This window comes from Plasmodium gonderi, assembly GCF_002157705.1.
Source record: "Plasmodium gonderi DNA, contig: Chr12, whole genome shotgun sequence".
In the NCBI taxonomy this organism is placed as follows: Eukaryota; Apicomplexa; class Aconoidasida; order Haemosporida; family Plasmodiidae; genus Plasmodium; species Plasmodium gonderi.
In genome coordinates, this window is record NW_021628937.1 from 2,759,788 (window position 1) to 2,785,352 (window position 25,565).

Consider the following 25,565-nt stretch of genomic DNA (forward strand, 5'->3'; position numbering starts at 1 on the left):
CTCAATGAATTTTATTTTATTCATTATTATTTTTTTTTAGTTATTTCTTTGCATATTTAACTCTGTGTTTTCTGAAATTTGTTGTTTATACTTATTTCTATTTTTATTTTTTTCAATGTACCTTTCAGTTCAAATGTAAAAATATAAAAAAAGGTAAAACAACAGGAATGATGACAAAAACGGAAAATTTGGTGGACAAAAATGCATGGTGTCCTTCCTAAGAAGTTTCATTTTAGCACAAGCAAACCTAATTACAAAATTTGACCACCAGTGTGAAACACATTTTTTTGAAAACATGACTTTGTAGGAAAAAATCGAACAAAACAACGAAGAGAGGAGAAAAAAAAAAAAAAAAAATTACATAATTTTTCTATACCCATTTAAGTAGAAAATGACGATATTCATATGACATAAAAATAATGTTGCATTATTGCATTAGGGTGTATACATATTTGAAGAAGGCGTGGGAAAAGTTTTATTGTTGCTATTATTAACTTATTGAAAATGTACATGTTGTTAACAATTCTTATCAGTATACATCCATTTAATGCGATGAATTTTTGTTGAACAAAATGAATTAAGGAAGAGAAATATGTATGTCACCCAAAGCAAACAGATAAGTCATGCTGGATAGGTAAATGGGAAACTACTATATTAGGTTTATGTACATTAATGTACACACGTGCAGCGATACATTCAGAGACAAAAGCTATATCCACAATTGTTCGTGTTTTTTCCTTTCTTTTTTTTTTTTTCGTTTATTAAATGAATTTTTTTTTTTTTTTTTTTTTTTTTTTTTCACTGTGGGAGCATTGGTAAGGAGTTATCTTTTAATATAAAAGTGTGTAAGCGTTCGAAGTGCAAGCACAAAAATGCATTGACAAGGAAATATGTGGACTCATTTACAGTACTCTTTTCATCAAACACTAAGGGCGATTTTGCTTATAATCTTCTTGTGAATTTGAATGAAATTTTTTGTTCAGTTCTTTGTTTCTTTTTTGCAGAGGCTACTTTTTGCACTTGTTATTTTATTTTATTATTTTAATTTTTTTTTTTTTTTTTGCATGTTTGTTTTGTTTATTGTTTTTGAGTTATGAGTTCTGGCTGGAATTTCAAATTTAATCGAAAATATGGTCAAAGAAAAAAAGGGGAGGCACTGAATCATATTAACATATTTAACAATGTGGACATCCAAAATTTTATAGAAAAAAATGGAAAGTTGAGGGATGGATTGAATTGCGGTCCTGCTGGACGGAAGGCATTGATTCGATGGATAGAATGTAAAGGAAAAATAAAAGAAAAAGAAAAAAATAAATAAAAAAAAGAAAAAAAAAAAAAAAGAAAAAATATATCAGACATGAAAAGAGATCATATGAATTCGAAACAAAATTAAACAGTTAAATAAAATACAACTCATGAATTGATAAACAAAATATTAAAGGCATTGAAAAGACTCATGTGTCAACATCAAGGCCAATAACAATGTGAGTTCTGCGAACCACAAAAAAAAAAAAAAAAAAAAAAAAAAAAAGACAGAAAGATAGAAAGTCAGAAAGATAGAAAGACAGAAAGATAGAAAGTCAGAAAGATAGAAAGACTGAAAAAAAGAAAGACAGAAAGAAGAAAAAAAAATTACCACAAATGATAATATATTACTTTTCCTTTTACTCTCAGATAATTACGAACTAAAAAATGAAGATGAAAATGGTTACCCACTTGTGAGCGCTTGCAAGGTATGGCAAAGAAGACAAACATTCCAAGATATTACCTTATCAGGTCTAGTGGATTTTCTTAAGTTTCTAAATATCCCGAAACATATTACATACAGAACATTGTTTGATAATTACCTTTTTCCCAAGTTTGTGAATAAACTTAATTCGATAGAAAAGTCGCAGAAGTGGTAATTGAAAAAAAAAAAAAAAAAAAATGAAAAAAAAATAAGAGTATACCAGAACTGGCCTTCCGATAGGGGCAATTCTAATATTTTCTTAACACTAAAAATAAAGAAAACACGATTGCACAAGTATGTTTATGAGCATATATTTGCATGTCAAAGTTCTTTTATGTAAACACATTTACTTGAATCTTCATTCCTCATCCCTCCCCGCTCATGACTCCTATCCAACACAGCCTAATAAAATTGGCAAAGAAAATGATATCTATGTTTGAAGTACGAGAAATGCAATCACTATTCTCTATACTATTAGAAAAAATAAATGTGATACCTATTGGAATTTTAAAGACTTTAGTAGATGAAACTCCATCAGCTAAATACTTTTACGAAATAACGTCCATAAAAGTTAAGAGAAAAATATGGGCATTATGTCCCTATAAGTTTTATGAAGAAATTGAACCTATCATAGAAGAAATTGTTTTAAGAATGAAAATAAACAGTAGACATGATTATACTTCAACTGAACTAATCAACGAACTTATCGAATTAATAGGAGAACAAGAAGAAAAAACTTTTTTGTATAATTTATGTGTGCACATTATACGGTTAAAATGGGTTCAGGTTATTATAAATGAAAAGGAAAATTTTTCCTCTGATTTTATGGAGGGAAATAATAACGTAACAACTTGTGGTGATAAAGAAGAAGTAATTAAAACTTATGATAAGAAACCAGAATCTAAAGCATGTTCGAATAATGTATTATATGAAAGAAAAGAATTCGATGAGGATAAACAATTCAAAAATGAATACAACAATTTGGAGGATAACTTTTGTTACATGAACTTGAATCCCACTCCATGTCCCAATTCATTTGTAATCAATTTTGGAGAAAAACTGAAAAAATTACAAACAAGTTTTAGTAGAATAATGAACAAAGAAGAAAATGTAAAAGAGGAAGAACACTCATACATTGATAGGACAAAGTTGTACGTTATAAATCTTACTGAATATAGCCACAATAACACATCTTTTCATTATTTGAAGAAGAAAAAATTTATTAAGGTTCAAAATGATGTAATGAATGATGTCAAGAGAATGGACATATCTTGCAATAATTGTACGCACAAAGGAAAGGAATTTTTTAGAAAAAACATGGATTTTGGAAAACATATTTTCAGTGAAAAACATTGCTACAGCTGTGAAGAATCCAAAAACGACAGAAAGAGGAGTCTATCGAAGATAAGTCAAGAAGAGAAGGATGTAGTAAAAAGGATAAAGGTTCACTTTAACAGCTCTAATGAAAACAAAAATTTTTCAAATAGGTATCCCTCGAATGATGGTAAACTACAAAAGGAAGGGAAGAATGACACATCCAAAGATGTATTATTGAATGAAAAGCATAATGTTGATGCATATACTAACTCATTCAATAAGGGTAGTATCGAAAAGAATCTTCCCACAATTACAAAGACGGACAAAAATAATAATAATGATATGCGAAGTGATAAAGATTGCAATGGTAGAGAAAATAGTGAGAGTATAAATAATGGAATCCAAGTTGAAAAGGAAAAAATATACAGCGATAAGCACAAGTGCAAAACGAGCTATAATCAAAATGTGTCCAAAAGGTCAGTACTCCCATTTGATGGCATGTTCTACAGTCACATACGTCTACTTTTGTGTTTACAGTACAAGGAAAAATACAACGTGAAAGATGATGAGATGATGAAAATAGACAAATATTTTTCCATTATTGAATTTATTAACAGTGTTATTAAAGATGGGATATTAAATTTTTCTGATCAAATGAAAACACAAGAAATTATTAAAAAAATAAAAAATAATTTTAAAATAAAAAATATAGAAGATCTTTGTGAATACTCTCTTTTATTTAATAATGTTTTACTAAAATTATGCATTATTGAAGGCATCTGTTTTTATTTTTACAAAAATAATTTAGATACACTATCCCATAAAAATTACATGAATTTTTGGACGTCTCTCTTTTATTTTGGAATTTACAATAACTTTTTTTCTTTAATTAAGTACGCGATTGACAAGATGGAACACAAGGACAAGAAAAAAAAGTCGGTTCAACATTTCCATTTAAGAGGGAAAGCATTACCAGGTGAGGACGCAGCAGATGATCACTCCTATGGGGACTTCACTGGGGTGATCCACCAGATTCGCCATGACGAAAGTTCGAATTTGAGTGAAGAGGGTCGAAGTGAAGAGGGTCGAAGTGAAGAGGGTCGAAGTGAAGAGAGTCGAAGTGAAGAGAGTCGAAGTGAAGAGAGTCGAAGTGAAGAGGATCTAAGTGAAGAGGGTAGAAGTGAAGAGGGTCGAAGTGAAGAGGGTCGAAGTGAAGAGGATCTAAGTGAAGAGGATCTAAGTGAAGAGGGTAGAAGTGAAGAGGATCTAAGTGAAGAGAGTCGAAGTGAAGAGGATGGAAGTGAAGAGGGTCGAAGTGAAGAGGATCTAAGTGAAGAGGATGGAAGTGAAGAGGATGGAAGTGAAGAACTGAACCTAATTGGTCCAAGTGAACTAACTAATGAAAAAAGGACGGGTTGCCATATCTTGGAAAGATGTAATAGAAGCTTTGAATGTGAGAATAATTCTAGCACAAATGGAGATGAACGATATGACGAAATGCATGAATATCAAGGCCATCTGGAGAGATACGACGAAAGCAACGTGTCGGATGGAGAATTGAGTGTGGAAAGGAGAAGGGAGGAGCAAGAGATGGTGTACGAGCGGTATAGGCGATGTGAATATCGTGAAGTACAAGAGGAGGAAGAAGAAGAAGAAGAGGGAGAAGACGAATATGACGAGGATGGAGAAAGTGATGAATACTATGAAGATACAGAAAGTGACGAAATAGACGGCGAATGCGACAAGAGAGAAGAGGAAAAACACATTCAGCGCTACAGCCACAGTAAGAGAAATGAAAATGGACGTGCGCTTGACTTAAGCAACTGTAATGACAGTGCCTATATAGTGGACACGAGAGGAAGAAATGAAAAGAATGATTTCAAAAAGCACTTGTTCAGAAAGGGGAATAAGCACACACCGAAGGAAGAGCACACAAGCAGTGCTACACATACAATGAATGATGAAACTATAAATAAAGAATACAAGTTATTTTTTAATGATTGCAAAGATAGTTATTTAAAAATACCTTTAATTAATATTTTAAAATATATTGTAATTCCAAAAAACGAAGAGCACAATTTTCTCTCCTTTTTTGATTTCTTTGAAGAAGATAAAAATGTAGAAAACATCAAGTCGAAAAAAGAAAAAAACAGTATCTTATTATTATCTGCCTTGCTAAACATACCTCAAATAGATTACATTAAAATAAAAAATTTTTTCATAATTATTGATGAATTTTTTTATATGGAAAAGAAGAATTTACAAATCTTGTATCCAACTGTTGCTACAATGAATGAGGAAGGAAGTAACATTTTGGAAATTATTAATGAAACGAGAGGGACCGAGGAAAATAAAAAAACAGATGTATCGAGTGAACTTATCAGCAATGCAAACATATATAGCAACTATGGTAGTAATGCAGAAAACGTAGAAAACAATGTAAACATCACTACAAACAGCATTAGTTGTTATACAAAATTGGATGCAAATAAAAATGATGCAGCTATCGAAATGAACAATAAAGGATTATCTTTTCAGAATAAGAATGAATATTCAACGAACCATGAGAAAGACATAAAAATGGACAAATGGAATGAAGAACAAGCCAGTATATCCATCGATATGGGCTCTAGTAATAATATGTCTAGGGTGCTAAGGGGAAAAAATATGTTTGAGTGTATAGGGAAAAAGCTAGTAAATAAGGTAAAAGATATGAATAATACAATAAGCTTAAATCAGTTTTTATTAAAAAATAACATAACATTTATATGTGCTTATCAGAGGGATATGAGCAGCTTAGAGGCAGGTTCTAATAGTAACATGGACACAGATAATACATCTAACAATGTTGAAATTGTCAAAGAGAAAAACGAGTCTGATGCAATGAACACGGTAATACAGGTTTACGACAAAAATCCAGATCTAGTCGACCAATGGAGAGGAACTACCTGCTCAATTAAATTCTTTTGTGAAATTTCGAACGAAATAGTGAGAAAGCTAAATAATAATAAATGTATTAGTACCATTAATAAACATCTTCCATATATTTTAAAAATTTGCTCAAGAACTTTCCATTTCTTAAGAGAAAAAAAACTAATAAATATATACGTAAAATATATGTACCTATATGAATACCTATACCACATGATATTAAACAGATTACTACATATTAGTACAATGAAGTCTCTTCCATTTTTGCAAAATATTATATTAAAAGAATTGCATTTTTATTTTGAACATTTTAAAAAAAGGAGAGTAAAGAATCTGTGGAAATTTTACTTTTATGCTCATACACTAATTGATATAAACAAAACGAACATAATTAATAAATTATTTCATAATAATGCTATTGAGTATTTTGTAAAGCTGTTCTACTCGTTGTCCTTCTACAACCCGGTGTTTTCTGTTCTTTTCCTCAAGCTCATCGAGGTACTTATACCATTTTTTGAAGCTATTAAAATGGAAGTATAAATGTATCAAGGAGACATTGCGCTATGAATTAGTCATAATATGTCTTCTACATGTAAAAAAGAAATAAAAATACGCTTATAAGATCATGTAACAAATGTCCTCTTTAGAAAATTTCTTCAAAAATATAAATATATATGTTCAGCATACAAAATTTTTTTCTCTTTTGCAGACACCTCTGTTTTATAAGAACATCGAAGATAAGAAGGCAGAAATTTTGCAAAATATATGGATGTAAGACTGAAAATGGGGCAAATATTAAACTTTTTTTTTTTATATTTTTTAGTGTGTACACCGGTACTGCTACTTCTGTTTCGTTAAATTATACTATGAGTAACAGGGAAATAAAAATTCTTTGATTTTTTTCTTTTTTCAGCGGGACACGTGAAAGATTTTTTGCAAATAATTCCGAATATAAGAAATACACCACCGAGGTATAGAAAAAAAAAAAAAAAAATTATTTTCTTTAGCTATATATTCAAAAATAAATCTTGCATTCCGTTCATCTCCATATACGCGCAGCATGCAAGTGCAACATGTACATGTAGCATGTACGTATAGGTGAAGTCAAACAAATATAGACATGTGTATGTATTCTCACCCACCCCATTTTTGCAACACTTTGTAGTATAAAATTTGGATCGATTCGTACAACAAGTTTCTTGAGAAATAATGAAAGAAGTTTATTCGATAACAGTGATATTTGCTTCTTGCAAATTTGGTATTATCCTTTTTAGTTTCTAATTTTGTTTCTAATTTTGTTTCAAATTTTGTTTCTTATTTTGTTTCTTATTTTGTTTATAATTTTTAGTTTCCAATTTTTTTACGTTTTTTCTTTTTCTTTTTTAATGTGGAATGAAAATATCATTTGACGAACTCCGTTCTACCTATGTTCGGACCCCAAGTCTGTTTCTGAATACTGAATTCGTTTATCCTATGTGTATACTTGTATATACATTTTTGTAATATTTTATTTTATATTTTTCTTATTAAATTTTACGTGCAGCTAATTTGTAATGTTATTTTATCTCTCTGGTCCTAACAAAAACCATGTCCTTATCTCATTTTATGTTTTTAAAATTATGCTATGATTTATGATGCTACATATGTGAAGGTCTTAATTTGAATATTTCTTTTTTTTTTTTCTTATTTTTTGTTAAACTCTTTTTGTTATCCCGATTCATTCATACAAATTAGTTACCGATGTATAATTGCTATTTGTAGCAAAAATATAAGTAATTTTATTTGATGAGAAATCGGGTATGTGATTTTTCTTCCTTTTGAAATATGCTTACCAGTTTACATAAAAAAACAATAAATTGAAACTTTACGCAAATGAACCTTTGCTAAGTTAACAGCTTACAAAGGATCATAAAACGTTTAGGTTGAGACTAACAAAAAGAGGGGAATGTACATAGTCGCAGCATTCAATATGCAGGAATTATTTATGAAATGTTTATAACTTTTTTTTTATTTCTTTTGACTGGGTGATAAATATATATATATATGATTTACACACCATAATACAAATTTTCAATTGGAATAAAAATTCAAAGGAAAAAAAAAAAATAAAAAAAATAAAAAAAAAAAAAGTTTTAGACATTTGAAATAGGTGGGGAGGTGTACGTAATAGTGTACAGGAGGTAGGTTAGAATATGTTTTAGAATGTACATATAAATATTTATATATATATATATATATATATATATATATATATATATATATATATATATATATATATATATACATATACATATATTCATATGTATATGAGGCTATTCCTTTGTTGCAAAAAGGTTTGTTTTTAATTCATAAAAAAGAAAAAAAGAAAGGAAAAGAACCTTCAAGTGGTGAGAGAAACGGACGGGGAAATAAAAAAATGTGCCATAAGCATTTATATTTAGTATAAGTACTAAAAGTGTTATTAATGACTTCCTTTTCGGGTTATAGTTTTGGGCAATGGTGCTTTTTTTTTTTTTTTTTTTTTTTTCCCTTATTCATAACTGAAAAGTAGTATATTTATGAATGAATATTTTTCTTGAAAAAAAATAAATGGGAAAGAAGCATATGTGAATATTCCATAATTTATACATATTCGCATGTATATATATATATATATATTATGTACATATGTATACAGGACTTTCACACTGCTTACTTATCGTAATACGAACAAGTACCAGAATAACGGGTACTCAGGAAGATTAAAAATATTTTCAAGAGTATCAGCAAAAATGAATTCCTAAAATGTATATAAGCAGATTATTGCATAGATATATGTATTAGAATATATGCATTTAGTACGCGGTACCTCTATCTTCATGAATACTCTATAAAAAATCCCAAGTCATGTACCTTTTTATAAGCAGTCCCGAATGAGGAGATAAGTTATATTCAAAAGTTATGAAATAGAGGAATTGAAAAAAAAAAAAAAAAAAAAAAAAAACTGTGTTCATATAATTTCTATCACTAAGAATTTGGGTGGAGTGACTGTTAAACTGACACGTTGAATATAGAAGCATTAAGAGAATGTAAATTTTATTTTTTTTTTTTTTTCCTTTTTCCAATTTTTTATATGCACCACTATGTATGCACAAAGATATGCATAAATATGTGCATAAACCAAGTTCATACTCATATAGGATGTTCTTACAAGGATCATTTGCAAAAACCGTATATGAGTTAAAATTCACATATATACTTATGCACAAATGAATGACCACATTTTAAATTAACAAAATAAATAAGTGTCCATACAACCTTTTTTTTTCCCTCCACAGAACAAGGCATTTCCCTGTGCTGTTCTACGCATGAACATTCGAATGAGACATAGGATTGCATGTTAATATATATGTTGCATGTATATATATATATATATATATATATAGGGACGCAGAAATACTCCCATAGGTGTGCAGTCCTATGAGGCAATGTAACTGAGGAAGTTACCCAAACAGCCTACTCGTAATTATAGATTTGGTTAGGAAAAAAAAAAGAAAAAATGTATAGAGGAGGTAGAAAGGAGGCTGTCAAAGGTAATTGCAATAAATATGAATGTATGAAAAGTAAAGATGAAAAGAATACACAAGGTGATACATCTATGTGTGTTAACATTTCGTATCACATCAGAAAATTATTTAGTTATTGTGATGCAGATATATTAAGGATAGAAAATAATTTGATCATATATAACAGTTTAATTGATAATATAAAAAAGAATGGAAATAAAATAATAAAAAAAGACGTGGAAAAAATAATCAGAGAAAAAGAAAAAAATGAAAAATACTGCTTAACCGAAATGAATGAAGAGGAATATAAGATAAATAATTTTGATTTAAAAAAAGTAGAACTGGATTTTAAATTTATTGAATGTAGTTTATGTTTTGAATTAATAAAATTTGTATGTGTACAAGAATGTAATCATACTTATTGTTTTTTATGTTTTTATCGTTTGTTATATATGCAAAAAAAAGAAACGGACGTAGAAAATAATCAAACCACAACAAGTACTTCTCGTGAAAATAACCGAATTTTCAATAATCGATATTTAAATTATGAAAATAATAATTCTCGTTTAGGTAATAGAAATGTTTACGCAAATCAAAATGATCATAGGGTGAGAGTAGTGGATGCATTTATAGACACTAATCAATTATATAATGATAGACGAAAGGATGGAAAAGATGAAAAATATAACTACGAATTTGATAAAAACACAATGAAATGTCCATTTTGTAAAGAGAAAAATGAATATATATTTTTTTGTTTAAATAATTTCTACACATACTTTACCTATGATAACTTGCTACACACACTTCTTGAAAAAGAAGATCATGAGCGTTATGTAAGTCAAGAATCAACTCAGCTTGTGGATCATAATGAAAATTATCCTAATAGGTTTGATATACATGAGAACAGCATGAGTAATACAATCCATTCGATTACCCATGCAGAGTGTACACACAACAGAGATGTAACAGAAAATAGAGGAAATATTTGCATAGTCAATACATGTCATCTTCGCAAGGAGGATGTTGCAAAAGGAATAAACACATTTGGAATATCAGAAAAAAGTAAAGAAAATAACACCAAGAGCAGAGAGAATTATTCTATGATTACAGAGAATAATACCAAGAGCAGAGAGAATAATTCTATGAGTACAGAGAATAACAACACTAACAATGAACATACAAATTTTATGACAAAAAATGATTTTAAAAAGGCGTTTTCGTCCCATTATGATGATATAATAATTTTAAGAAATATTTTAAAAAAAAATAAGAGCAATGGAAATGACGAGTCAAGCAACAACTTACTAAAAAAAAATGAAAACATGTACTTGTTTTTATATTATGAAAAATATATTAAAAGAAAAAGAGAAAAAATAAAATATTTGTTAAACGGATGTGTGAGTTCTGAAAAACGATATGCATTTTATTCGAAAATATTTGTAGATACAGAAAAGAAAATATTTTTCGAATATTTCTATATTTACAGTTTATCAACACTTTTGACAAGTTACGCATGTTTATTATCCCCATGTATTGAACATTGGATCCAAATTCAAAGCAAAAAAGTGGAAAAATATAAACAAAATCATAAAACAGATAAATATTTTCATCAGATTTATGTAAATAATGAAAGAGATATATTAAGAAAAAAAAACGATTCCATATATGATAAGTATCAACAATATACAAAAAAAATACATTATATAAAAGATGATGAATCAGAATTATCAGATGACTATTTCAGAGTTATCGATATTTTTTCAAAAGTATGTTTTACAAATTTAGATAATATAAACAATATAAATGTTTTAAAAAATTATTGCCACAAGAGATTAAATGATTTATGTAGACATATGAACGAACATAACAAAACATATTGTGATGTTTGTGTCGGTAACAGTGATAACATTTTTCTATTTGAATATAATATATTTTTTAAAAAATATATAAAAACACACATAGAAAATGGAGAAAAAATTGCAGAAAATAAGTTTAAAATAAGGCATATTTATTGCCACCTCTGTGGATTTTATCTCTACGATTTTGATACGTTCATGAACCATATAAATAAATATCACTTCTTTTGCAAGTTTTGCTTTAACAAAAAAAATATTAACGATACCAAGGAGTCGGAAAAAACGAACATGCAGGACGACATTGTATACTATGATCAGCTGCACTTGCATGTAAGTTGGAATGTAAACTGAATTGTGCATTGTCTGAACCATGTGCATAAAAGTCCATTCTTTTTCATCGGTTTTGTTGACTAACGTGGGATTGATAAGTATCCATTCGAGTATATCATGTGGGGGTTAATTGTACCCTACTGAACTTTTCTCCCACGGGGAAAAAAAAAAAAAAAAAAAAAAAGAGAGAGAGAGAAAGAGGGAGATAGAAAGAGAGAAAAAAATAAATAATTACAATAATTACAATACTCACAATAATCACAATAATCACAATAATCACAATAATCACAATAGTGTAATAAAAAGAGGAGCAAAAGTGACAATAAAGAAAAATAAAAAATTCCCCTTTTCACACAAACTCGCCGTCCTAACCCACATTTATAGGTTTACAAAGATTATGAAAATCTGTTTGAGCACTACAAGAAGAAACATCACCCGTGCTTGTACGAACAGTGCATTTTTGTTGTTTTCGACAATAAGATAGATTTGTGTTTTCACTTAGCGGAGAAACACGAGGAAAAAGGAAGTAACAAGAAAAATAAGATAACATTTTCCATAGCCGGTGCCTCATACAATGAAATAAGAAAGAACATACAAAGTGAAGGTGGCAGTATTAACACTGGTGCTAGTAGGCACAGTAACAACATAGAGAGGAATGTACAAACGGGTTCTACGAGTTTGAACAAAAACTGGATGGAAGAAGATTGTGTAGGAGAGACTACAGAAGATATTGACGTGAATAGACACAAATGCATATACAATTTTAAAAAATTTCATGACTCATGGTATTTTGACTATTTTATAGAATGCAAGGTTATGGATTTTTTAAAATATTTTAGCATTAATGAAAAAATTTATTTTTTATACATAATAATGAGAGATATGGAAATAATATTAAAAATATTTGAAAATTTGTGTAACAAGAAAAAGACTGAGTTATATTTTTCCCAAGAAGAAATAATAGAAGTAAACAAAAAGATAATAGAACAAGATTTTCCCCAAGACCGAAATAATTTTTTTCACGTAAAATTATTTTTCGATTATATAATTGAGAAAACAGAATATTTGCTATACAATAAAGAAGATTTAGAGAAAAATTACTTGCACTTATTTTTTAACATAATAATTAATAGATCTTTTATATTTTATTATTCCTTTTTTTATATGTACATCAAATCAAGACACATACGTCTAGACAAGGTAATCAACCATATCAGTTCAACAGGCAACACTACTACTGTTACTACGTCTGCTGATGGGATATTAGATGATCATGTTAAGGGAAATACAAATGCAAATAGCGTAAAAATAATGGACATTTTTAAGTGTGAATATGAGATAACTGAATTTAAGAAGCGGATAGAAGCAGATACTAACATTTCCCCAATAAAATTGAGTAAATATGGGTTCTTATATTTAGTTTTCTTTTTTTTTAAAATTGACAAACATGGGTTTGAAAATGTGTGTGCCTTAGTGAGAAATATTTCTAACGTGTGCAATCAGGTATATAATAACGCAGCAAATGATCTGAAGAAAGCAGGTGCTGCTCAAGCAGGGCGAGATAAGCACGTAGGGAAAAATGTACAGAATGGAGGAAAACAGAAATCCGATATTTTAAAAGGTAACACAGATAGCCATAAGAGTAGCAACATAATGATAGCGCTGCCTGCACGGCAACCTGAAAAAGTGAAGAAGGAATTAAAAAATTGCAATACATTGTTGGATGCAATTAACAGCAAATGTGATTTAAACGAATTGGAAGATATCAACCAACTAATTAAAAGGAGTATGAAAAGGAAAAATCCAAATAATAATATAATTAACAATATATATGATAAAAAATGGGATGTGTCGAAAAAAGTTGTTTTAGATTTGTTATATTATATAAAACCTAACTTAAATTTAGTTTCTTTTTTTTATTTATTTTTAAGTAATTATTTTTCTGCTTATATGAAAGAACCTTGTATTAATAAGTATATTAATATTTCCAGTGAAAATAAAAAAAAAATCATAAAGAGGATGATGTCGAACGATGCAGACTTGTCTTCTTTAACAAATATTTCAAAAAACTTGAGCTCTTTTGTTAATGCAAAAGCACTAGAGGAGTGTTTGTCCACGGGACCAGAGTATTATAGAATTAGAAAGGATATAGAAATTATTTTGCACAAATTACGCTCAGAACAAACGGAAAGGCGAAATCATCAAGATAGTACAGATAGGAAAGATAGTCTATATAAACGTGAAGACAATGATAAACTGGATAAGAATCGAAGTGGAGCAATGTGGAATAATAAACGAGACGGATGGAAAGAAAAACCTCAGAGAGAAAAAATATCACAATCGAAAACCATGGACGACATCAGATTGAATGTAAACCTGTATGATGTGTCACATTCATTAAGAAATCGATTTTTGAACATAATAAAAAGCACAAAGGTAAATGAACTGTACCTTATTTATTTCTATGTAAGTACCATCTTATCATCTAGTAATCCCTCCTCTACTACTGTACCAAAAACGGTAGAAGAATTTCCCATGCTAAAAGAGAAAGTCAAACGTATTGATGAATCATATGGAGTAGAAACCACTTCTATGAATGCCATTTCGAGTGGATTATCTCAGGGAAGTAAGAGTACGAAGAAAAATACAATGAATTCCACAAGCAGGAGTGTGGGAAGAAAATGTGCATCAGTAGGAAGAAATAATATTACACCATCTATAAGCTCAAGTTCGTACAAAAATAAAGTCGATAAAAAAGAGGAATTTTCAACAAACTCTGCGAAAGTAAATATAGATTTTGAATTTCCTCCTTTGCCGGATCAGAAACAGGAAGAAATGGTTTCCCAAACGCCATCAAAAAGTAGTGGTAAAAAAAAAAAAGTAACTAAAGAACTTTCTCAAATTGTAAAGAATGTTGTGACTACAGATAAGATTATAACCAATAAGGTCATAACTAACAATGTGAAGAAAAAAAAAGAAAATGAATCTAGTTTTGAAACAACGACCAAAAATAATAGGAGAACACCAGATTTTAATTATACCAATTTTCCACTGTTACCCACGAACAACATAGATTCTAATGAAATAAAAAATAATAAAACTAAAAATAAGAAGAGTGAAGAAAAAGTAAATAAGAACAAAAAGTCTATGTCCATCATCATGTCTAAAGAAAAGACGACATATTCACATAAAAACAAGAACGAACGTGATATTCAGAACATGTTTAATAGTTTACAAAATTCCTCGTCTCCCATTTCTCTAGGCTGTGTGGATGGAAACAACAACAAAAAACAAAACGATATTAATATTATAAACCATTCAATTACTAACAATGTGAATAATAAAAATAAGACATTGAAGCAAAAGGGAGAAAGTTCTAAAAATAAAAATAATATTGACGATCATGTTTCTCCTCTTTCCTCCTTCCCACATAAGAATATGTCATACTTAAGTGTGTCTGAAAGTAATGTTACTTATACGATTAAAAGGAAAAATAAGTTAAAGAGATGTAACATGTGTACATACGATAATCCCCATGAGCGAACGAGGTGTGAGTTGTGTGAAAGTCCCTTGTGAGATTTGTAAGTTCCTCAAATTGGCAAAGGACGAAGGAATAAACCCAAATTACCATGGCTACACAGTGTGTGCTCCTTACATATACCACCCATTTATTCAGCTGAATTACATTTGTATGTAAACACTGAGATGTTCAAATATTGAAAGGAATTTTAGGTAGCTGTAGAGAGAAGGCATTATCATTTCTCCTTTGAGTCTTGGGCAGTTCTTTTTTTTTTTTTTTTCTTCTTTTTCTAATTATATGTATTTTTACGGAAGATGAAAATGATAAGATAAAAATAATATACTTACAGAGTGAAAAAAGAAAAGAAAAAAAAATTATATATATATATATATATATGTAAAATTTGCTTATAAATTAAATCGCGTACGAGACATTCAGCCGCTTAACAAAAAAATAAAATAAACAAAAGAGTGAATCTATTTCACACTTTTGTGAATATGACACATAAGATGCAATTTAATTTATCACAATAAAATTCATCTCAAAAATGCACACATCCTTTTGTTGTTTTTAGACCGTATGCATCTTTTACAACAACAACGACAACAATAAAAAAAAAAAAAAAAAGAATTAACAAAGTAGGGTGGCAAAAGTGTAAAATCTATATGCACCTATTTTTCATACCAACTATATGTTATAATTTCATCCATCTTAATGTTTCGTATGTTTAAAATTCATATTATATATAATAAATGTCCTGTGCTTTTCACATACTTAATACAACCATTGTTTTTCTTGTGTTTCTGTGTTGAGTGTCTGTATGGATAATTGACAATTTATTTGTTAATTTTTTTTTTTTTTCTGTTTTTTCCTATTCACGTATGGAACGCTTTAAGACTATATCAAAAGAAAAGTGCATGCCAGATATTGCCACACCCCTAACTGTTTTTAATTCGATTGGGGCTGAGGGGGTTGTTTTTTCCTTCCATTTTCCATGTTTCTGTTATTTTATTTTACTTTTTTTCCTTGTTACGCCCATAAGGGACGGTACGCCCTTATTTATTCATTTCGATTCAGCTGTGTTTTTTTTTAAGATAAAACTGTGATTTATTTACTATTAAACTACCATTTGTTTAAGATAAAACTGTGATTAATTTACCATTTCAACTGCCATTTGTTTAAGATAAAACTATGATTTATTTACTATCCAACTTGGCTTTATTTACATTTTAATTATGACCTATATTTCATCCGGTATGCTCGTCTACATGTCACATTCACCTTGCAGCAGCCCGTGTCCGCTTTTGAAAGAATTAATACCATGATTCGACTATAATAGAAAAATCGTCTAGCTTTTTTTTTAAAAAGGAATTTATATCCTCCATTGTTCTGTGCTCTTCCTTATTCTTGATGATGTTAGCAAAGACCTTAATTAGGTTTTGAGAAAATGGGCGTGATTTCCCCGACACCAAAAATATGGTATTTGGTTGTGTTATAAGTTCGTATATGCAATTTTGCATAGCCAGAACTATGTCAGTTACGTAAATTTTTTTCTTCTTTTCTTTTAAAAGCTGTTTTATGTGTTCATACTTGATGTGAAGGTGGCCATTTGAACTCAGTGCAGGGGTGCAAGAACCATCAGAATCAGCATCAGCACCAGCATCAACACCAGCATCAACACCAGCATCAACATCACCACGATTTAACTCTGCATCCATGTTAAAGAAGAAAAAGTTATCATCCTCTTGTCTCGAAAAAGCCACAAATATGTAATTAAAATAAACAAAGCTACTTAGCAAATTTTGAAAATAAAAGTCGTGTGTTTTGTTGCGAAGTCCTAGAAAGATAAAATCTTTTAACAAAGAGTTAACGATCCTTCCCGATTCCCTTTTTTTTGGTTTCCCCTTTTTCGTGCGCATCTGTGTAAGTCTGTTTTTTGTGTGTAATGAATGTCGATATTTGATGATTCCCATGAAGCTACTAAAAGATGAACCCGTGGAAATATAAACAATTCGATAATTTAAATTAAGTATATTTTTATTTATCCATATGAGGCTATCTTGTATTTGACCATAAATAAATGATCCTTCTTTTGAATTGATTAAATAATCCGAACAAAGACCTACGATTTTTTTATTTCTATTTATTTCTACCTCGTATAGACATACTAATAATTCTATTATGTTATTCATACTACATGCTAATTTACTCCTAATAAAGTTTTGATATTTTAATGTACGATTTGTTAACATCTCCCTTGTGTATCGAGATAAAATATTTTCTCCTCTATTCCTTTTTATGTAAAAATTCATTTTTAAAATTCGAAGAAGAGATGAAAAATATGGATTCACAGTATCAAAGTACAATTGGTATGGGTTAAAATTCTTTTTTAAAAAATTATAATGTCCTTTGGGATTCATTATAGAATATGATCTTTCTTGTATATTTGGAAGAGTGTTAATAAGAAAGGGTACATCAATATTTATATAGTTGTAAAAATCAAAGAATATATCATAGTATGATCTTTTGTCTTGATAAATGTATGAAAAATAATCTGAAATTTGGTTCGTATCAGCTAACTGTAAAAATTTCTTTTTGTGAATATCGCTCTTAGTTCTTTTGCTAAGAAATGCAAAAAAGAAAGGTGTGACTAATTTGCTTAAATCTAGAAAGTACATAAACAAATGCAATATTTTGATCTTTTTATTAAATGGAATAACATCGTTCATGCTTCTTCTACTATTTATATAGTTATTCTGAATAACCACATATTCATCATAATTAATTTTTAACACCTTTAGTATATCTCTCGTTTTATGTTCGTTTAAAAATGGATGAACATTTAGTAAACTGCTTACGTTAAAGGATAAACAAGGAGGTGTCACCAGATTGATAAATCTCACATCTTGATAATAGGATTCATCTGTGCACCTCTCATTTTTCAGAATTTCAAATTTACATAGTTTTAAATGATTGCAAAAATATTCATCCGGAGAAAAAACCTCATTATTCTCAGAGATACTGTAAACTCGTATAGGAGTACTTCGAGCACTTTTCGTACATAATAACCCGCTGTTCATGTCTACTTCATTTTCTTCTTCTTCTTCTTCTTTGGGAAAAACTGTTTTAGATTGTTCTTTCACTGCCGTGCATATGTTTGATGCAACAGTGGGATAATACACCCCACATATATTCTCTTTTTCATAAGTAGGATTATTAACTTCTCCTTGAATGTGGCTATATATATTTTTTTTTTCTTGTGTGTTATTGGTATTTTTTTCGGGATGTTGACAAATGTTCCTTATGGTGTACAAGTCCGGTATATCTTCATTTAATTCAAAATAAGAATATTTGTTCATCAAGAATTGATAAACATTATTTTTCCATATTTGAAAATTTGAAAAATGCATAGATGGATGCTGATAATTTCCTAAATGGTAATTAACAATATTTGCATTTAACGATTTTAATTTTTTTTTTAATTTCTTTGCTACTATGTTGTAATTATCATATGCGCTATCACCCAATCCGAATAAATGGAAATATATATTTTCATAAAATCTCATATTAGCTTTATGCAAAGCAAGCCAAAACTTGGACATATTCTGTGTATAAGAACCATACCCTGTTGTGCTTACAATAATAATAACATTTTCGTATCTATAAAGGTTCATTATATTTATATCATTCATACAAAAGAAATCAATGTTAAAATTTCGGTACAATTCATATAAAATATTTCGACAGCAATCGTATGCAGTGCCATATTGTGAACCATAAAGTAGCAGAATATTTTTTTTCTTTTCTATTTCTTCCATGCTTGTCGATCAGTCTTCTGTGCCCTTCTTGCATCCCACCAATAGTGCATATATAAAATGATGAAGTGCATGCGGTGGGAAATTAGAGGCCTCTAAGGCTTATGGGAGATTGAGCCGTGGACTGCTCAAACGGGTACATGCACATAAACACATACACACATACGCACATACACACATATATATATATATATATATATATATATATGCATGCATATTTATACATACTCTCTTCTTCACTCCTTTTCATGGGCACGTGATGATCTATCTCAGAGCCGGTCTTGAAGCAAGTGAAAATACATCTTAGAACATGCATGAAAACACATTTGATGCTCCATATCTTGATAATATTTTTCTAATTTTCTTTTTTTATTTTCGTGAAAATTTATGTTATTTTTTGTGCTGACATTTTTATATTCTTCTATGTCTCTTTCAAATCGCTTGTATAAATTCTCTTTACATGTGGTATAACAAATTGCTTGACTCTCTGTAAATGTTTTTAATACATTTATGTTTTCTTTTTCTTTATGGATAAGCGAAACGCCCAAATGATTTTCTTTTTCTTCCTTTGCCTTTTTAATTATTTCTGAGATTTCGTCGATATTTTTGCTTCTTAAATCATTAAATCCTTTCAATCCTGAAGGTAAGCAAAGGAACATGAAATTGGGAATCAACGGAGAGCAAAACAGGATATGCTTCCAAGGATGGGCATACAAAATGATCAATCGGAAAATAAAGAAACTACACTAAGCATGTCCAAACATATATCCATCACTTTTTAAATTAGAAAAACCTCTAATTCTGTGCGATCATGCAGACAGCCCCTCATACGTCGTTTCAAGTTAAATAATGTTTTTATTTATCATTTATTTTTTTTTTTTTTTTTTTTTTTTTTTATTTTGTTCTATATTGTTTTATTGTGTTACATTTTTTGTTTGTCATACATAGAACAATCTGTATATGGAATCAAAACAATGTACATTTCAATACCTGACGCTAGGTCACAATTTGGGGAAATTATCATGATGATTAAGAGCGACAAGATGGTGATCTAAATTATAAACATGTTGCAAGATTTTATTTGCTATATGTATATATATATATATATATATATATATATATATATATATATACACATATATTATGTGTTCATAATATAGATGATGTGTTTGCCACGGGTTAGCACAGAATTGGTGGAGTAATTTTATCTTCACGGGAAAAGTGTGAAAAAATTCAATGCTTCAAAAGAATTCAGTATTTTATAACGCCACTCCATCAGGTTATATTAAAAATTGGGTGCAAGAACTATGGCGTGGTAAAGCTGCTGGAGCTGGATTGTTTTATAAACACTACCCTTTTCCTATATAATATGAAATCCAGTTCACATCTCCAATTTGGTTAAAAGGTTTATCTTTTATTTTCTGATCATAATGGAAACTTTTTCTATATAAAAGAAATTTTTTTTTTTTTTTCCCTTAATTTAATTTTATGCTATGCTGTTCTTCTCCCTCGATTGTTGTAGTGAGGAATAATATAATGTACATTTAAATATCCTCCGTTTTGGTAACATGCTCATGAAACGACATGCGTGTTTATTCAATAATGTAAAGGCAAAAATATGTTGTTGCGTGTTGAAGTTGAAGGAAATGTTGTAATTTTTTTTTTCTTTCTTTTTTCATAATTTTAACACGTTTCGAATTCTTCACAGCTGCAGGAGATATAATAAAAATGAAGAAAAAGCACTCCCGCCTTTTACATTCGTATGCAATTGTTTTTTCAGAAGTTAGGCATGCATATGTACAAAATATGTGCTTTCGGAGTGTACATAAAACATGCCATAATATATATATGTATACATACATATCCAACTCAAGTTGCGCGGGGAGGAGGTATGAAATTTTTTTTCTTTTTTCCTTGTCATTCAGAAATTTTTAATTCTTCACATTTTTATTCTTCACTTTTTTATTTTTCCTTTTTTGTTTTTCCTTCTTTGTTTTTCCTTTTCTGTTTTTTCTTTTTTATTTTTCCTTTTTCTCGTTTTTCCTTTTTTATTTTTCCTTTTTTTGTTTTTTATTTTTTTGTTTTTTCTTTTTTTATTTTTCTCATTTCTTTTATTCTATTTCCTCCTTGCAGTCTTCTGCATTCCCCAATTCCCAACGCATGATTCTTTTTTGCAAATGACATTTTCTCATTTTTTCGAAAAAGTGCGTGACAAAAGAAATTAATAAAAGCATTTTTTCACACAGCGAAAGCCAGTATATAATACGGATATACATTTTTTTTTTTTTTTTTAAACATACATAATATTCACATATATATAATTTGAGGTGAATTTAAGGTCTTACTGATGGCTTATATTAACAATACGCATAGGATTAAATGTATTATATAAGTCCTAAGCGTTATGCGTCACAAGATGACAAATTATGTATTCCCTAATTTTGCAATTCAGATGCATTTTTGCTGCATGTGATAAAAGCAGGAAGTAAGTAATGCATGTTTTATGGAATAATATAATTTAAGCAAAGTTAATTGGTTCGTCTCAGTTTGGAATATACACATATGCAAAGCTATTTTATGAATATACAAGCGTGTATACATTATAATGAACAGCACTTACACATTTGTAAACAACTTATAGACATGTCCATCATATACACAATAACAATACTAACTGTTTTGATGATTAGCAATATTGACACAACAACAGATATATTCCTACGGATAAGAGATATAAATCAAACGAAGGGATTAAAATTACACCAAAAAAGTTCATATAAAAATGATAAAGAATTGCGAAAAGGTATATCGCATTAGAAAGAATAAAAAAATGGACATGAAGAACAAGTTCATTTGTTTTTGCTCGAAAAAAATTGTAACACTCTTTTTTTTTTTTTTTTTTTTTTTTTTTTTTTCATCTTTTATTAAGAGTACAAGCCATTTTGTTTCTTTGTAAAAATTGTATAAATACACACAAGTATTCTCAGAACAGTATAAAACGGGGAAACACATATATATATGCTCGTACATAGTTGATTGCTTATCCTTTATGTATTAAATTTTTTTTCGTTCATGGCATTGAGCTTTATAAAACTCCAGAGGTAGGAGTGGTGGGAATTATCTCTCTTGATTTTGTCTAAACGTGAAAAGAGTCTATATTCTGTGTTTCCCCATGCGTGACGAAAGCGGAATTGGCTGCGTGCAGATAAAATTATAACATTTTAATTTCATTTTATTTCGTTTCATTTTATTTCGTTTCATTTTATTTTATTTCATTCTATTTTATTTCATTCTACTTTATTTCATTCTATTTTATTTCATTCTACTTTATTTCATTCTATTTTATTTCATTTCTTTCTAATCTTCCATTTTGAAATTCGCGGAAAACGCAAACCCGCCAAAGTCATCCTTTCTGTGATGCTGCTTACAATTGGACACTTTCCAATTTTACCACACCCTTGTAATCCAGCATTGTAAAAAGAAGCATAAAAAGTAGGAAGATAATAAATTGATAGAATCAGTATTAAGGTTACACATAGATAGGTGTAATTAGCATGGATACATCCTTATAATCCCTCCTAACTCCTGCATATCGTGTAATCAAGATATTGAAACCAATAAGCTGGAAGAGTCAAAATAGAGGTGGTTATCATTCTACATTCCCAGTAGTATAGACATTGATTTCAAGAGTAATAAAAATAAGCAATAAGAGACAATAAATATAGGGGCTTCTAAAATCGTGTAGTATATATGCCCTCAATTGGCTATAAAATATTAGCCCATAATTAGATCTTGAGAAAATGGTGCTAACTGAATTAGGAACACAACTGACGAGTGCACTTCAAAAACTACAAGCATCTACTGCAGCAGATGATACTGCTATTGAAGAATGCTTAAAAGAAGTGATAAGAGCTCTTATTCTTGCCGATATAAATATTAGTTACTTGAAAGACATAAAAAGTAATATAAAAAAAAATATTGAGAAAAATATAGATTTATATGGAAATAATAAAAAGCGATTAGTACATCAATATGTAGTTGAAGAATTAATTAATTTACTGGAAGGAAAAAAAGAATCCTATATTCCAAAGAAAGGAGGTAGGAATGTAATTTTATTTGTTGGACTACAAGGTAGTGGAAAAACAACTACTTGTACAAAATTTGCTCATTATTATCAAAAAAAAGGATTTAAAAGTGCATTAGTATGTGCAGATACATTCAGAGCTGGGGCATTCGATCAGCTGAAACAAAATGCTGCAAAGGTAAAAATTCCATTTTATGGAAGTTACTCAGAAGTAGATCCTGTTAAAATTGCAAGTGATGGTGTAAACGCATTTTTAAAAGAAAAATATGATTTAATTATTGTCGATAGTTCAGGTAGACATAAACAGGAAAATGAGTTATTTGAAGAAATGAAACAAGTTGAAAATTCAATTAAACCAGAAGATATTGTTTTTGTTATTGATAGCCATATTGGACAGAGTTGTCATGATCAAGCAATGGCTTTTAAAAATTCAGTTACCTTAGGTAGCATAATTATTACGAAGATAGATGGACATGCAAAAGGAGGAGGTGCATTATCAGCAGTGGCATCTACTGGGTGTCCGATAACTTTTATTGGTACAGGTGAACATATTAACGATTTTGAAAAATTTGAAGCAAAATCTTTCGTTTCTAGATTATTAGGGTTAGGAGATATTAATGGCCTTGTATCTACCCTAAAGGAAGTTATAGATATTGAAAAACAGCCACAATTAATTAATAGATTATCCAAGGGAAAATTCGTATTGAGAGATATGTATGATCAATTCCAAAACGTTTTTAAAATGGGGAGCTTAAGTAAGGTGATGTCAATGATACCTGGCTTTGGGAATAATATAATTAGTAAGGGCACAGAAAAAGAAGGAATTGAAAAAATAAAAAAATTTATGGTTATAATGGATTCTATGACAAATGAAGAATTAGATTGTATAAAACCTCTTAATGATAGTAGATGCTTACGAATTTGTAAAGGATCAGGTACAAGGCTTCAAGACATAAGAGAACTACTAGAACAGTTTAAATTTTTAAAAAATATGGTATCCAAAATGGGAAAATTAGGCTTAAGGGAAAATAATTTTGGTTCTTTAATGCGAAATCAAAAACAGATTCTAAGTAAAATGAACAACTTTATGGATCCAAATATGTTGGGGCATATGGGTGGCCCAAATAATATGGTTAACTTTTTGAAGGAATTTACGAAAATGGAAGATTTTGGTGGTTCAATGTCTAACATGATGAAGCAAATGGGGCTCAAGAAGTGAGACAAATATATATATTGGTCTGTTTTACCATTACTAAGTTCTAAATCATCATAATCTGCAATGTTTCTTTTTCATTCTATTCATCTTAGAAGGTTTGCAAGATATGTTTAACGTATAATAATATATACTATCTTCCTGGAAATGATAACTGAAAAATAGGAAATTTTTTTTTTTTTTTTAATACGAACTTGACAGAGAGCCATATTATATGGGATTGCTTATCCATTTCCAATATGTAAAATTTTGCGAAATCGTATTGTTAGTATATCATTATGTATAGATATAAATAAATCGCTCACATGATCTTATTACAGTTAGACACCAACATTAGAACATTATTTACATATTCATGATTCAAGTTAGAAATTCACCATTAGATGTATTTTAACTAATGTTTTGATAAATATTTGTTCATATAGAATAGGTGCGAACAGAGAGGTATAAACTTTGCTGTAAATTCCTTTCACATCCCACCACTCCTGGTTGTTTAATAAAAAAAAAAAAAAAAAAAACAGGAATCGAATATACATATCCCTACTCGATGCACACTCCCGAATGCGCGAATAAAAGATGGGAAACCACATCATCCTCCAACGTTATGCATATGGTCGATTTATTATATTACATGTTTGCGTACAAAAGGTGAAAAAGTGTGGCCACATAAGGATACCTACATGTGTATATAATACATATACATACATGCATACATATATACATAAATACACGCATACATGTGCACATACATACGTACACACATGTGTGTGTTTTTTTTTTTGTTTTTGTTTTTAATTTTTCCCTACTGATATGATATAACTTGGGTATTTTTCCCTTCTATATAATATACTTTTTCTCCCCCTTTCCCCAGTTTGTAAAACTTTTAAAGACATTTAAATTGAAACAAAAAGAAGACACTCTATTTTATGCTCTCTGCATATGTCAAGGGGGTCGGGACACACACATTTAAGTGGTATGTCGGATGCATATAAAATCCCACAGAGTGGCATATCCTTAGTTCTGTATGTTAGAGGAATGTTAACGACATAATAATATGGTAATGTTAAGGAAAATTTTAGCGTTAATTATACCTTAGCAATGTGACACAAATAAGACGTAATTTTCACTACTTTTATGTTAAAATTGCTCTAATTATTTTTATGGTAAAATAGAAAAAAAAATGCCAGAAAAAAAAAAAAAAATTTTTAAATGAGCAAAGCAA

At 29.3% G+C, this 25,565-nt stretch overlaps 5 protein-coding genes across 5 annotated transcripts; 3 read left to right on the top strand and 2 right to left on the bottom strand.

Annotated features, from left to right (window-relative positions):
- Positions 1-1,093: 1,093 nt before the first annotated feature.
- On the top strand, positions 1,094-7,187 carry PGO_125800 (hypothetical protein, conserved; the record flags this gene model as incomplete). The annotated part of the gene is made up of 6 exons (XM_028689370.1): positions 1,094-1,280; positions 1,675-1,900; positions 2,131-6,475; positions 6,687-6,748; positions 6,891-6,948; positions 7,143-7,187. The coding sequence occupies 6 exons, from the start codon at positions 1,094-1,096 to the stop codon at positions 7,185-7,187; spliced, it is 4,923 nt and encodes a 1,640-aa protein (XP_028545171.1).
- Positions 7,188-9,515: 2,328 nt separating this feature from the next.
- PGO_125810 (hypothetical protein, conserved) lies at positions 9,516-15,287 on the top strand (the record flags this gene model as incomplete). The annotated part of the gene is made up of 2 exons (XM_028689371.1): positions 9,516-11,711; positions 12,096-15,287. The coding sequence occupies 2 exons, from the start codon at positions 9,516-9,518 to the stop codon at positions 15,285-15,287; spliced, it is 5,388 nt and encodes a 1,795-aa protein (XP_028545172.1).
- A 1,257-nt stretch (positions 15,288-16,544) lies between these two features.
- Positions 16,545-19,049, bottom strand: PGO_125820 (flavodoxin domain containing protein; the record flags this gene model as incomplete). Its single annotated transcript, XM_028689372.1, has 1 exon — positions 16,545-19,049. The coding sequence occupies one exon, from the start codon at positions 19,047-19,049 to the stop codon at positions 16,545-16,547; it is 2,505 nt and encodes an 834-aa protein (XP_028545173.1).
- A 266-nt stretch (positions 19,050-19,315) lies between these two features.
- PGO_125830 (hypothetical protein) lies at positions 19,316-20,070 on the bottom strand (the record flags this gene model as incomplete). The annotated part of the gene is made up of 2 exons (XM_028689373.1): positions 19,316-19,674; positions 20,037-20,070. The coding sequence occupies 2 exons, from the start codon at positions 20,068-20,070 to the stop codon at positions 19,316-19,318; spliced, it is 393 nt and encodes a 130-aa protein (XP_028545174.1).
- Positions 20,071-22,846: 2,776 nt separating this feature from the next.
- Positions 22,847-24,349, top strand: PGO_125840 (signal recognition particle subunit SRP54; the record flags this gene model as incomplete). Its single annotated transcript, XM_028689374.1, has 1 exon — positions 22,847-24,349. The coding sequence occupies one exon, from the start codon at positions 22,847-22,849 to the stop codon at positions 24,347-24,349; it is 1,503 nt and encodes a 500-aa protein (XP_028545175.1).
- Between the last annotated feature and the right edge of the window lie 1,216 nt (positions 24,350-25,565).